Source organism: Anopheles stephensi, chromosome 2 (genome assembly GCF_013141755.1).
Source record: "Anopheles stephensi strain Indian chromosome 2, UCI_ANSTEP_V1.0, whole genome shotgun sequence".
NCBI lineage: Eukaryota > Metazoa > Arthropoda > Insecta > Diptera > Culicidae > Anopheles > Anopheles stephensi.
Window position 1 is genome coordinate 46,624,409 of NC_050202.1, and position 14,018 is coordinate 46,638,426.

Sequence of the window (14,018 nt, forward strand, 5' to 3'; positions counted from 1 at the left end):
TCTCTCTTACTGTCTCTATCTCGCTCAACGCCTCTTCTCCTGTAGTTGATTGCGACCACTGATCAAGAAGACGTTGCAGCGCGGTATCAGGAGAATCCCTCAGATTTTCTCGGGGACCTGCCCGCCCCGCACGTATGCGATCACCGACGAGCGTTGGACCGGTTGGGCAGCTTTCGGCACTGCGCGTGCAACGAAACCCGAACATAACCGTACCAGCGGGCTTACGAAACACACTAGAGCTCGTGGCAGACAGACAGAACATCAGTGCGGTGTCGTCGATCTACGCTGCAAGATTTTTGGTATTTGTGCCCGTCGCTCGCAGCATCCTTTTGCCAGTCGTCGTTCGCAGGCTTTGGCGCGTCTCCCGCCGCGAAATGTTACCCCACATGGGAAGGTTTGTGTTGGTGCTGGTGTGCGTCTTCACGATCACGATCGGATCATCTGGGGCATGTAAGTGTGGCGTCCAAAACAAAATCCGTTTACACCTCCCAGGGATATGAACGCATTTAAATTCATCATTGGCGATTGGTTTTTGCAGTGAACCTACAAGATGAATGCCAAACACCGGACGGTAATGTGGGCACGTGTGTGATCATCCGATCTTGCATCTCGATTCGGAAACTGCTGCTGCTGAAGGACAAAATGACACCGGAAGATCGCGCCTTTCTCCGGAACTCGAAATGTGGCCAGCAGGGCAGCTCGGTGTTGGTGTGCTGTCCGCTGGTACGAAAGTTGACCGGGAGATTTGACGCACCGGTCGAGCTACCGCCACCGGGTGAGTGCGGAAAAATGCAATCGGACCGTATCGTCGGTGGTGAAGTAGCTTCGCTGGATGCCTACCCGTGGCTGGCGAGGATTCAGTACTACAAAGGTAAGCCGGATGGACAGTGTGTTTCTGCAGGTGATGTTACAAACACTAACACAGCCAGGAGCTGTTCATTTTGATGATCGTAGGTAACAATCGGTACGGATTCCACTGCGGAGGTGTCCTGATCCACAGCCAGTACGCGCTTACTGCAGCTCACTGCATCGAAGGTGTGCCATCTAGCTGGATCGTGTAAGTGGGCAACGTCTGAGCAGGAGACAAACGACAATAGCACTCATCCCTTCCCTTCTTACAGATATCAGGTCCGTCTTGGCGAGTTCGACACAACCACAGCTACCGACTGTGTGAACGACGATTGTGCTGACCCGGTACGTGACGTACTGATCAGCGCGTACCTAGTGCATCCCGAGTACTACAAACAGAACGGTGCCGATTACAACGATATCGCACTGCTGCTGCTGTCGGAATCGGTCGAATTTACCGACTTCATTCGACCGATCTGTCTCCCGGTCACGGCGGAAGATCGTGAAGCAAATCTGACCGGCAAGTACGCGAGCGTAGCTGGCTGGGGACAGACAGAAAACAGTACGACGAGCACGAAAAAGCTGCACCTGAGTGTGCCGGTGGTAGCGAACGAAGCGTGTGCCGATGCGTTCAGCTCGATACAGCTAGAAATTATTCCCACCCAGCTGTGTGCCGGTGGCGAGAAGGGTAAGGATTCGTGTCGTGGCGATTCCGGTGGTCCGCTGATGCGGTACGGTAATGGGCGATCGTCGACCAAGTTCTGGTACCTGATCGGTGTGGTCAGCTTCGGGCTGGAGCAGTGCGGTACGGACGGTGTACCCGGCGTCTACACGCGTATAAGCGAATACATGGACTGGGTACTGGAGACGATGGTGTAGCGGAACACGAACAACGCGTTGACTTTGTTACCTCACCCGGGAAGAAGGAAATATATCCGATAGCGAAAGAGTGATCGGTGATGCTTTAGTTACTTTATTTTCAGAAAGAACGTCTCACGCAACATGGAGAAGGTTTGTTTTTTAATGGTTCTTTTCGATAACGTTTTGCATTTTATTCTTGGTTATTCCAACAGGTTTTCTGCGTCTACAGTGGGAAAGCCAGATGAACGAGTTCCTAAGACTCCAAGTCTCTAACTAAACTTGCCAACCAACCAATTTAACCGAGTTTCAGTTTTCGTTACCTAGAATAAATTTTATTTTATCAGAATTTCAATAGACTTCAACTCTTTATCACTTTGGTGATAAAAAATTAAGTTTTATTTTCTATGTAGTAACAGCGTTTCCTTACATACCGTAACGACAGACATTATTTCTTATATACATAGTGGGGATGTCTTATTGGTATCAGTGAATGAATTTCTATTTTTAAATTCTGGTGATAAAAACCTGCCCTTACATACTTCTTGCTACTATCCAAAAAGTAGAATTCCCACCAGTTGTTTTCCTTGAAAAGTTGGGACAGAAAAACGACTTTCTTTAGCATTGGTTTTAAGTTTAAAGGTTTTTGAAACGATTCTACCTATATTAAGGAATCGTATACGTCTGAAAACAAGTTTGTCGAGCTGAGAGTAAAGAACCTGTGACAAAAAGACCGGTAAAATCTTGGTGGAAAGATACAGAAATCCCGGAGCTTATGTGGTGATACTGAATAAATTACCAACAGTAAAAATTTAAAATGGGTTTCAAAAAAACCATTCGTAACTTTCTGGATTAACGTTTTAGCGATAATAGCATCGAGTGTAAAATGAAGAACTCACGCTCTCGCCCCTCGGATACATTTCCTTGTGCGGGCTTGATAATGAAGCCCAACCACACAGCTCCGCTATTGTTAATTGGCTAGGTTGTCATTAAATATGTAGTTCAGCGCAGGGGAATAGGAGAAAAAAAAGAAACCAAAAACTCGTTTCCACCACCTAAAGGAGTTCCCTAAACGCCTCGAAACGTGCGAAGTTCGCATCGGTTCATCACCACGGAGCAGTGCCCGGGAAAGGCACGTCCACCTGCTTATGCTCACGCTCGCCGACGGTTAGTATCCGTTGCACAGTCGAACCGTACGCACCGACAATCACCTACCTGTCGACGAACAGGTGTAAGGAGCCGAGCACCGAACAGACAGCTCAACATCGTATAGACTCCCCCCTGCGAAACGAGATGCCTTTGGAACGTGGCCGTGTACAGGTAGCGGTGTTGATAATTGCCGTCGTCATCGTGTGCATGCTACAATCGACCGTAGCTCAGTGTGAGTGTGTGTGTCGGTTTGTGTTTTGGATTTGAACTGCCTGTCAGCCCAGGGAATCCCAAACAACTGACAACAGCCCGAATACACCGCCGTACACCTAGCGTAATTGCTGCTAACTGCTTTCAATCCTTTTACTTTTCACCCGGCCAGATCAAAACCAATGTCGAACGCCCGATCAGCGCGGCGGAATCTGCGTAACCGTGAGCCAGTGTCCGCGGATCCTGGGGCTGCTAAATCAACCACTCCTGACGTCGAACGTAGTGCGTTTCCTGGAAGCTAGCCGGTGTGGAATTCTCGAAAAGAAAATACTCGTTTGCTGTGAAGCTCCGGAAAATACGATTCCGGCCAACGCACAACCACCCGTTCAAACACGACCACCAGCCACTACAAATGCCCCGTTCGTGCAAACGCGACTGCCAGCCACAACAACGTTCCAGCAAACGCAACGGCCCGTACAAACGCAACCACCCTTCCAGCAGCAACCGCAACGACCAGCCATTGGCCAGACTACGGTCGGCAGTCGATTGTCGTACGAGGATCGATTGCGGCTACTGCCGGCCGATTGTGGCATCCAGTATTCGGATCGCATCATTGGCGGGGAACGGGCCCAAATCGACGAGTATCCATGGATCGCTCTGATTCAGCATCGCCGCAAGAGTAAGTTGTGAACGAGAGCGTCGGGAAGTAGCCGCCTGACTGACTGTACCCTGTGCCGTTCACCTTCCGTTTCAGATGGTGACCTGAAGTTTCACTGCGGTGGAACACTGATCAATCAACGTTACGTAGTGACGGCGGCCCATTGCATCAATAGTGTCAAAACGACCTGGACTCTGTAAGTGTCCGCAGTAACGCCTTGGTTTGTCCTACGCTAAGACTAACCTTTGATGCTTGGGTTGGGATTTTCTGTTTCAGAACGAACGTCCGGCTAGGTGAGTGGGATCTCGAATCGACCACCGACTGCAGCACATCGTACGGCGAACAGCTGTGCGCCGATCCTGTTCAGGACATACCGATCGAGAAAGCGATCGTACATCCCAGCTACACCGTCACGCGGATGTTGGTGAAGAATGATATTGCGCTGTTGCGACTGATGCGCCTTGCACAGTTTAACGATTACGTGCAGCCGATCTGTTTGCCGCTGGCGCCGGCAGAGCGATCGATTTCGTACGATGGTAAACGGTTCGTCGTTGCCGGTTGGGGTCAAACAGAGGATGGTACGTGATGCGATGCGATGCAATCTTCCGTCACTTCCGTTTGGTAATGCTCACTTCACATTGCTCTCTGCTTTTAGCACCGCAAAGTCGCTACAAACTGTTCGTTGGAGTGTCGGGCGTTCCGGAGCAAGCTTGCCGGGCGCAGTACCCGGAAGCTAACATCGATCAGACGCAGGTGTGCGCGGGCGGTACGTTGAACAAAGATTCCTGCCGTGGTGATTCCGGTGGTCCGCTCATGTACGTCGGGCAGAGCAATGGGCAGGGCGTGCTGTTTCTGGGCGGCGTGGTCAGCTTCGGTAAACGGTGCGGGCTCGAGGGAGTGCCAGGTGTGTACACAAGAGTGAATCAGTACATCGAATGGATCGTTAGCAATCTGGAACCGTAGGAATCTGACGAATCCCGATGAAGTATGCATTTAATTAAACAAGGTACAAAAAAAGTAGTGACAATATACGCTACTGAGTCCCGCTAAAGCATTTCACAAATTACTGAGCCGACAACGGCTCCAGCTTGCTCTCGATCCAATCCACGTATTGCCCGACTCGCGTGTACACCGAAACACCGTCAAAGTTTGCACAATTCGACAGCGAGCTAAGCACACCAACCACCTCATACACCTGCCGTCTCGGATCGCGTACGGTCCCCGTTCGCATCCCCGCCAAACCACCGCCAGCATCGCCGATCGTTTGCCCGTCGGAAACGGCACACACAAAGTTGTACGACGTTCCCGCAACCGATGGCACGTACCGCTGGCAGGCCGTCTGATTCAGTGGAGAGTAATCGTTGGCCTGCTTGTACCGACTTCCCAACGCCTCTAACGATTTTGATAAACATCAACACAAGAGAACAAAGTGTCAATAAACGATTATTTGCTGATTGAACGAGCTACAGAATCTTACCGCATGTGTTTTGGTTCCAGCCGGCCGCACTGTACGCGGACACCGATTCATCAAGCATCGGTGACAGTGGTAGACAAATCGGGAAGACCCAATCGTTGTACTGCACTGGTTGAGAAAGTTGTAGCAAAGCAATATCATTACGCCGTCCGGAGTACGATTCGTGCAGGATCACCTGTGTCACAGGCACATCGTACGAGGGATCGGCACACACGAGATCGCCACTGTCTGGCGACAGTATACAGTCGACCGTTGATTCCAGATCCCATTCACCAAGGCGCACTGTGAGGCTGAGAAAGAACCGATGGATGAGATACGTTCAGCTGGCCCAACCACATAAAGAACTTACTTTTTCCATGCTTCAACGTCATCCACACAGCTTGCCGCTGTAAGTACGTACTGGGACGCGATAAGTGTACCACTGCAGTTAAACCTGCTGTCATGTGCTGTGTGAAAAATGAATGGTCCAATTTTGAGCTAATGTTGTTTGGAGATGTTTGCAGGCTCAAACCTACCCCGATTCCCGTAGTGGAGGAGTGCAGTCCATGGGTGATGGCCAATGGTATAATTGACCAGCTTCACTTCCGATTGCAATCCACACACTGGAGGAGATGTTTGGGGAGGAAGCGTTTCAACTGGCCGTTTATCTTCGGCATTCACACGGATGGTTGTGTTAAGTGCACTAGCAGGTCCTTCTCCATTGCCCATCGGTAGGACTGAACTTTGGGGACAGCAGACGAGTGCTTTCCCGTCCGGTGTTCGACCACATTCTGTGCCGTACAGATATTGGATGTCTTCGTTCGTGTGGTGCTCTTGGCGCAGCATCGTCAGCACAATGTCACACTGTTTGACCGGCACGCAGCGTCCTCGCTGCTGTCCTTCAGTGATGCATAGCTGTCTGAATGAATCTGGGGGCACATTGATGATCTTTTGAAGTGTTATTTAGGTATCACGATGTGTTACTTACGTCGTCCTGCGTGTACTGTTGTATGTTGGAGCAGTACCAAAGCGAAGACACAGAACCACTGGCCTCGGGATAACGTTCCCGAGTTATACATTCTCGTACACGTGCAGTTTAAGACTGAGAGCAGAGCTGATAACTAGTACGCTGTGCAGGTCACACGGCTGTGCGATTAAAGCCACAAACACTCGCATAATTTACAGATTAAATGGGGATTTCTTTACAACTACTGCCATGCCACGTAATCTACTGGACCACCGATGGATGCCGCTTAAACGTATTTAAAGGCAGCTTTTGATCACATTGATCACCATCTGTCTGTCAATATCTCTTTATTCAAGTTTGAGAGTTCAAAGGAGTCCCTCAGGAAAGCAATCTAGAGCCTTTCCTGTTCGTATTCTACATCAACGACGAGACATTGGCTATAACTGAGGCTGAATGTTTACTCTACGATGATGAAGATAGACTGGTTCGTCCTGTCGAGTGCGTTTCCAACTATCTCTGCTTACAACGATCAAAAGTATTTTTTTCTGACCGGTGCAGAACTAACAACTTTGAAATTTCTGTCAACTTCTGTGAATGTGTATCAGGCAGTCTGAGTGCCGAGGTAACAGCGGTTCAAAACCAATCCAGTCCGCTTTCTCGCACGGAGGGCTGACCACATGCTAAGAGATATGATAATGCCCAACGCATCTTTCTGTTTAAACTCCTCCTCGGTCAGATATATGCATCAGTGTTTATATACATTACAATTACAGACTACTTAGAATTGACTTTAGAAGTCATGCCTATAGCAAGAACGTCCCTATGACAGCAATGAGTCTTAGATTGTGTGACGCGTTGTTTAACCGACACCTACCTAATAATTTGAACAAGGGTTATTTTTATGCATGTGCATTGGTCATGAGTTTGCAAAAAAAAGCTCCACTTCATGCACATCATTCCGCGGGGCGTACGTCATCAGGTCAAAGTGTCGCTTTTTTTTAACTGAACGTGTGAACCATCAAGTCAATTATTATCGTATTACCCCAGATTTAGGCACGCGAGTAATATCGATCCCCAATAAACATTAGTGCGTGTGCCAGAGGTAATTCACTTTCTCAACCCTTCAACATCACACGCACACCAATGTATGAGACTTGGGACGAGTGTTATCTACGAAACTGATGCCCGATTAAAGCTGGAATGCAAAACGGTTTCCTTCTGCTGCTCATTTCCATTTAATTAAATTTTCATTCCCCACAGCTGCTCAGTAAGCTGTTCCCGGTGATTCGTGACCCGAAGTCTGGCCGACTCCTTATGCTTCGGGTTTTCGGTCAGTGAACCAAAAGTCATCTTTCCTCGGTAAATGAATCAACTTAGCATAAAGTTATCGGTAAGAATGAATAAACGAACGGACATCCAAGAGGGCGCTCTTTGCTTAATAATTCAGATAATCAGTTCTGCTTCATCGTTTTTGCACTCCTTTTCTCACATTTGCATTAGAGTGAAAAAAGAACGCGCAGGCGAGACAGTATAGACGGTATAAAATATTGATTCTGACGATTGTTTATTAATGAAGCCCGACATGCACGATTGAAGCGTTTACAATCGATTACATTTGAGCAGCCCCTTTTTGACCCGAAACGGGTGATCGGCATGCTACGGGACGGGATTGATGCTAGACGTCCCTTGCACAAGCACGCTGATGTGATGATAGGACACTTCCAGGAAGGACATGTGATGGAGTGATTGATTTTTGAGAGGTGTTTCGATGATACACTTCCTTATGTGCAGGATTTTAGCCGACCGAAGAAAGAGAGGGAAGCAAAATACACTCGACGAGATGTTCACATGGAGACATGAGATTTTTAACTCGTTGCAACGAACTGGATTGAAACTAGCTTAAACTGTTGTAAAATCCTTTTAAAGCGAATAACAGCTTCTCTTCAGATACGCTACATCACTTTAGTAATATTTTTCATCAAATGGATCGATTAAACCTGAAAACAGAAGTTAAAGACAACAAGTAAAACAAAATTAGACGCAAGCTCGTACCCGGTGCATCACACTCACACTCAACACTGAACAGGTTACAGAACGACACCGACACACAAACTACGACAGCAAACGACGAATCCAACGAATAAAGCAACCCTTTCACAACGTGTCCATACGCTTAAGCTTACACAAATCCACATCCGAGATTTCGTCCTTGTGGAACTGTATCAGCACCAGCTCGTACGTAATGATTGCCCCGGTCACGTTCAGCACCAGTTTGCGGGTCATGCTGAAAAACTTGAGCCCGGTCAGGGCGACGGTATCGGTCGTCACTTCCTCGGCAAACCGTTTCGCTTCCAAGCACCAACCGTCGCGCGGTATCGTACGAAGGACCTCGATCGGACGTTTCGACTCATCGTTCACTTCCGCGGCAAACATGGCGACGGCTAGCGTGCGTCCGATCAGGATGATCAAGTTAAACCAGAAGTACACCGTGTGCACTAGAGTGGGTCGCGAGCTGAAAGGATAGTGAACTGTAAGGTAGTTGCGGTTGTCGATTAGCACTCTGCAGCAAGCCTTACTTCATACTGTTCAGAATTTGGACGCAGATAAAGAAGAGATTGTTTGAGATGGAAAGCATCGTGATGGCGGAGATATGATCGTCCACTGTCGTTACAAGATCGCACACGTTTCGATACTTTTGCCGCTGTTCGCCCCAAAACTGTTCAGACATTTTCTGTACATGGCAAAGGAAACTAGACACTTAAACGTCCATGCGATATCCTGGACTTGCCCTGTACTTACCTCACGTTTGTGCAGAAACAGATACGCATTGATGCGGCGAAACGAATGCGACAAACCCATGCTGACCACTATCACAAACAGATCCACATAGCTCCAGATGAAGTTACAGATCACGTTGAAGAACTTGGTCCAAAATCCGCGCCACGTCGAGTACGCAAAGTAGTAGTACACGAACGCAAAGTTCGACTTGAAGAACGCTTCGTACGGATCGTGCACCGCCGGGCAGTTGTTCGAGTAGTGTACGGCTGCCACGATCGACAGCAAATGTTCGGACAGGGACAGTGTCATCACGATGATTGAGCACAGCTTTATGCGGTACGCCAGGACGGCACGTTCGAACAGGTCCTTTTGCGGTGGCAATGAGTCATCGACGTGGGTCCACTTACTCATCAGCGCGGGCCATTTCTGGGCGAGCCGACCGAACCGATACATCGCGTACAGATTGTAGCAGTAGAAGAAGCCCGTTACCATCTTCTGAAAGTGGTAACGCTTGCTGGCGAAGAAGTAAATCGACATCGTGGTTAGGAACCCGATACCAACTACACAAAAGTACGCATAGAACGCACGACCGCTCGCGTACGAGAAGCGTAGCTTGCGCGGATCTTTCGCGAGGATGCCGAGCACTGGCATGATTGAGAAGAGCTGTGCCATCATCAGCACACCGCTGACCGCTTCGTGAAAGGTGCCGTTGTGCATCCAATCCTCACGAACGGCCCGGCGCGGTACCTTTGGCCAGCGAAGCCAGGCACCGCACCATCGTTTCAGTAGCGTGCTCCAGGTTGGTTTTATCAGTGGCTTAGTGTCGTGATGTTCGTCCACTGCGAAACCCATCTTTTTTCGCTTCTCACATACCAGCTCATCGATTTGTAGGCTTGAAACAAAGGGGGGAAAGAGTTGATTAAGGATGGCCTTTCACAGAAGTAGTACTTGTAGTCACCTTATCACATTATTCCGACGCAGCAGAAGTTTGTTTTCCAACAGTTTCAGAGCCATTCTGCACCTCAAGCGTATAGCACGGCTAAATCACTAATGGTCAGGCAAGGTCTTGACCGGGTGTTACTTTAAAGCTGGCACTGGGATACATAAGTAATAAGCTAATTATTACCTTTCAAAGCGTGCAGTACACAAACCTACAGCAAATGATCTAATCTACTTCATGGGCAATTTTATGTCCAACAAAACATTTGATTCCAATGGGTTCCGTGACTATGAGCGAGAAACTTCTGGTCGAAGTATTGTTTAGGTTATTCAGAATTTTGGGCAGCTTTTTACGTCAGTAGCAATCTTAACTGAATGAAGAACTCATCTTTATTTCTTACCTAAAATCCATGAAAAAATAGAAAGAAACTAACTGGAAGCTTCAAATATCTTTAAGCAAGACTTCTTCTTTGGCACCAAAGCTTTGAGCGATTGCTACTTCCTTACGTACCTCACGAATGGCATTTACACACAGAAGAGAAACAGTAGTCAATAAATCATTAATCCACTAAGCCACCCAGACATACTTCCTTTAGTAATTACTGTTGTTATTACTATAGGAATATAAATTCATCAATCTCGTTCGACAGACTAACCAACACTCTCGTCTCCATTCGGACATTCGTCAATTCATCCGATCTAGAATAACTAGATTCATAAACCGGAGCTTAAGTGGACTTCAGAAAAAACGATTGAGTTTCCGTTCGTCCCAATGTCATCACGTATTAGCCCACTTGTATGTTCCAGCACACATGACCCAAACCGTCCCAGTTCGCACACAAAAACCTACAACAGATCTATGGGAAGAGTTTTATTTATTTTTGTCACATGACTTGTAGCTACTTCCTTGCTGATGCCTTTTTATTTTGCCACCTCAATTTCATTTCCACTCCAGCGATCAACTTGAACGCCAACTAGCTCAGTGTTGACCAATAGCTCAGCAAAGGGGACCAAGCTCCAGGTCTTGGTGGGACCATCCGCAACGAATCCTTACCATTTCCTTAAACTGGACGCAGCTTACGTAGGCCCCTCACGTGCACGGATTATCGTCACCATTTTTGGCTTCCGCTTCGTTAACCTGCGTCAAAACCAACTCGTACGTTACGACGGTCGCGGCGATCTGTGGCGGGAGGAAGCGCGAAACGAAACGGGAGGAAAAGAAGGAATAGGAATGAGCTCTAGCAAAAACTGGAACCCTATTGGAAAGGAGCCGGCGAAAACATGCCTTCAGAATAAGTTTGCGCGTCAAATGAAAAAACCCGTAGCCGGTTAGTGCTACCGAGTCATGCTCGACCTGCCGATGGAACCGTTGTACCTGGGAACAGCAACAAAAAATGAGACCAAGTGCTAGAATGTTGCTTCCTTTTTCCAATCACCCAAAAGGTTAGAGGGAAGAAAATATTACTTCCAAGAGCATGTAATGACAGATGTGAGAATTCGTTTTTCTGGGAGTTGGAATTCGGAATGAAATGAAAACATCAACGCACCTCCACAGAGCAGTTGAACCCGTCCGGCAGGTTGTAGAACAGCGAACGTGTCCGGCAGTATTCGTCATGGATCGCCGAACCGTACAATGAAACGGCCACAATGCGGCCAATCAGATGAGCCAGCGAGTACCAGAAGTAGGTGGTGACGATGAGTGATGCATTTTGCCTAACGAAAGGTTCAAATGTCATTTACACAGGACACACTTGAACACGTGCTTCGGAATTGTGCACAAACTTACTGGAAAACATTCACCAGCTGGACGCAGATGAAGAACAGATTGCTGGAGTAGGAGATAACGATGAAGACTCCGATATGACTATTAACGTCGCGTATCAAGCCTAGCACTTGGCGGTAGTGTGCAAACTGTTCCTTCCAAAAGCTGTCCCGATGGTACATCTTTTCCGAACCTCGGATTGCTTCGTTCACGTGCGCCAGATTTGTGCGGAGGCCAATGGATACACATATCAAGAACAAATCCACATAGTTCCAGTACACCGTTAGCAGGGATGTGATGGTTTGTGCTAAAAATCCAATGTAAGCGTTGTACGGTACGAAGGAGAACATTTCCGGGAACGCTTGTTTGTAGTGAGCCTCCAGGAGGTTCGGGATCGGACAACGGTAGGCACGGTGAAGACCTGCCGGTTTGGAAAGCACATGCTCAATCAGACCACTGGCCAGCAACACAAGCGTAATCAACACGATCTGGCGCGTATTTCGTCTGTAAGCAGCGCTCAGTCTGGGCTGATCGGGTAATGATTGCTCCAGCTGCGTCCAGCGCGACATAAGCTGGGGCCAGTTGCGTGCCAACACACAAAAGTTGATCGCTATCAGCAAGTTCAGTGTAAAGAACCACCATGACACTGGAACAAATTCAAAACTCAAGGCTTTAGAACATCATATAAAATGATTCTAATCCCCCTCATACGACGCACTTATCTTCGCAAACTCCACGCCACTATGCCAAAAGGTAGCGAATGAAAAGCTGGCCATTATGAAAGCACCCAGCTGTACGAAGAGCGCGTACAGAGTTCGCATCGAAAACGCTCGCCATCGAAGACTCCAGCACCTTCCACTGCACACACCGTCGACGGGAAAAAGGCCGAAAGTTTGACCCACAATCAGAACTGGTGTCACAGAGCGGCAGAAGTAATCGCCACCGCTAATAAACCGTGTACGATTTGGACGGTAGAAGTCTTCTGGAACGGAGGAAAAATTATTTCATCATACACACTTAAACACTTTCCATATTTCCAAACGTCTTACTACACTCTACTAACTATCAAGAATGTGCAAAGTTTTGGATATCATTTGCGTCGATAGTCTTCGTTCCCTAGAACGATCCTGTGCTGGATGTATCTTTTGTACCACCATGACATATGCGACAAATGGCACTGACGAAGAATACCTCGGACGAAAGAGTTTAAATACACGATTAACATGCTGGAAAGGTATGCAATTCATGTATCTACATAAACGATTCAATATGAATAAGGGATTACTATCCAACGATGCGTTGACAGGATGTGGACACATGTTCTCAAATTGATGAGTAATGTAATGAGTAATCAAAATGATAGATTTTTTTTATAACTTTCACACACTTGCTGCGTCGTAGAGAGATGATGCTTAAAGAATTTGCTAATGCTAATTTAATTTAATATTGTAAAACAAACCTTATAAAATGCATCAATCAGTAACACACCAACCAACAAATACAGGGTTTACACACCTAATCGATCACCGCAAAGTGCGTAAATGTGTTCCAGAAATGTTACTTTGCCTTTTGACACCTGCCATTCGGCATCGTGATAAATAAAACGGCAAAACGAAGATTCGATCACAAAAAAATGCTTTTTAAATAAATTTAGTATCCTTTTTTACTTTACACAACCAGCTAGGAAAATGAAAATTTCATGCATAGTTTGAATAGTTTAAAATTTAAAATAAACCTAGCAATAAACTTTAACTACACTGGATGAGTTTCCCTTTTTTGCAAAATGTTAACACATGATTTCAAAACTAAAATTGTTTGTCAATGTCAAACTAAATTTGTAATGGACACTGTCATGGACTGGCCAATGGACTGTCATGTCAAACAATCCAAGGAATGCCACATTTCAAATTAGCTTTGACCGATTCATTTTTGAATAGACTTGATTGGTGTTTTCACTTACGAATTGCGGTTCTACGATACCCAACAAACAGTTTATGAAAATACTTAGCATCGACGTCTCAACAAAACCCGATTATCCAATAAAAACCCCTGTAAAATCCTGACATCAGTTTTCGTCGTAGTACAGAACGTGGGATACTGTACTCGTACCAGATTTAGTGCAGAAAAATGCTTCATTATTTTGCTGAAGACAACAAAAATGAGAAACTCATAGGATTTCTGGACACTGATTAAGATAAGCTGAACAATTTAGGGGAGGACTGGACTTTATCACAAATTGCATAGGTAGTATTGCTCCTCCTCTTCAATGTTTGACGTTTCCGTTTTGCTGTGGAAGGAGTTGCATGTCCGGGAGTGACTCAGCATTTTTAATTCTAAAGGCAAAAAGATATTCAATTGCAAGTTCTGCATTACCTTGGTCCACTCCAAATCCCAC

General features: G+C 46.9%; 4 protein-coding genes across 4 annotated transcripts; 2 read left to right on the forward strand and 2 right to left on the reverse strand.

The window, feature by feature from the left end:
* The first annotated feature begins 46 nt into the window (after positions 1 to 46).
* On the forward strand, positions 47 to 1,802 carry LOC118506976 (CLIP domain-containing serine protease 14D-like). The gene is made up of 4 exons (XM_036044835.1): positions 47 to 450; positions 539 to 871; positions 955 to 1,057; positions 1,122 to 1,802. Exons 1-4 carry the CDS (start codon positions 135 to 137, stop codon positions 1,726 to 1,728), a joined length of 1,359 nt encoding a protein of 452 aa, XP_035900728.1. The 5' UTR covers positions 47 to 134; the 3' UTR covers positions 1,729 to 1,802.
* A 4-nt stretch (positions 1,803 to 1,806) lies between these two features.
* Positions 1,807 to 6,325, reverse strand: LOC118506975 (CLIP domain-containing serine protease 2-like). Its single transcript, XM_036044834.1, has 5 exons — positions 6,166 to 6,325; positions 5,714 to 6,106; positions 5,548 to 5,644; positions 5,202 to 5,488; positions 1,807 to 5,116 (listed from the first exon to the last, which is right to left on the reverse strand). Exons 1-5 carry the CDS (start codon positions 6,254 to 6,256, stop codon positions 4,788 to 4,790), a joined length of 1,197 nt encoding a protein of 398 aa, XP_035900727.1. The 5' UTR covers positions 6,257 to 6,325; the 3' UTR covers positions 1,807 to 4,787.
* LOC118506974 (phenoloxidase-activating factor 3-like) lies at positions 2,884 to 5,200 on the forward strand. Its single transcript, XM_036044833.1, has 5 exons — positions 2,884 to 3,088; positions 3,239 to 3,745; positions 3,821 to 3,920; positions 4,001 to 4,302; positions 4,380 to 5,200. The coding sequence occupies exons 1-5, from the start codon at positions 3,001 to 3,003 to the stop codon at positions 4,685 to 4,687; spliced, it is 1,305 nt and encodes a 434-aa protein (XP_035900726.1). The 5' UTR covers positions 2,884 to 3,000; the 3' UTR covers positions 4,688 to 5,200.
* A 1,350-nt stretch (positions 6,326 to 7,675) lies between the features above and the next one.
* LOC118502391 (gustatory receptor for sugar taste 64e-like) lies at positions 7,676 to 12,264 on the reverse strand. The gene is made up of 9 exons (XM_036034613.1): positions 11,648 to 12,264; positions 11,409 to 11,574; positions 11,147 to 11,236; positions 10,956 to 11,041; positions 9,881 to 9,964; positions 8,944 to 9,814; positions 8,721 to 8,875; positions 8,215 to 8,656; positions 7,676 to 8,141 (listed from the first exon to the last, which is right to left on the reverse strand). Exons 1-8 carry the CDS (start codon positions 12,190 to 12,192, stop codon positions 8,299 to 8,301), a joined length of 2,355 nt encoding a protein of 784 aa, XP_035890506.1. The 5' UTR covers positions 12,193 to 12,264; the 3' UTR covers positions 7,676 to 8,141; positions 8,215 to 8,298.
* Positions 12,265 to 14,018: the final 1,754 nt, after the last annotated feature.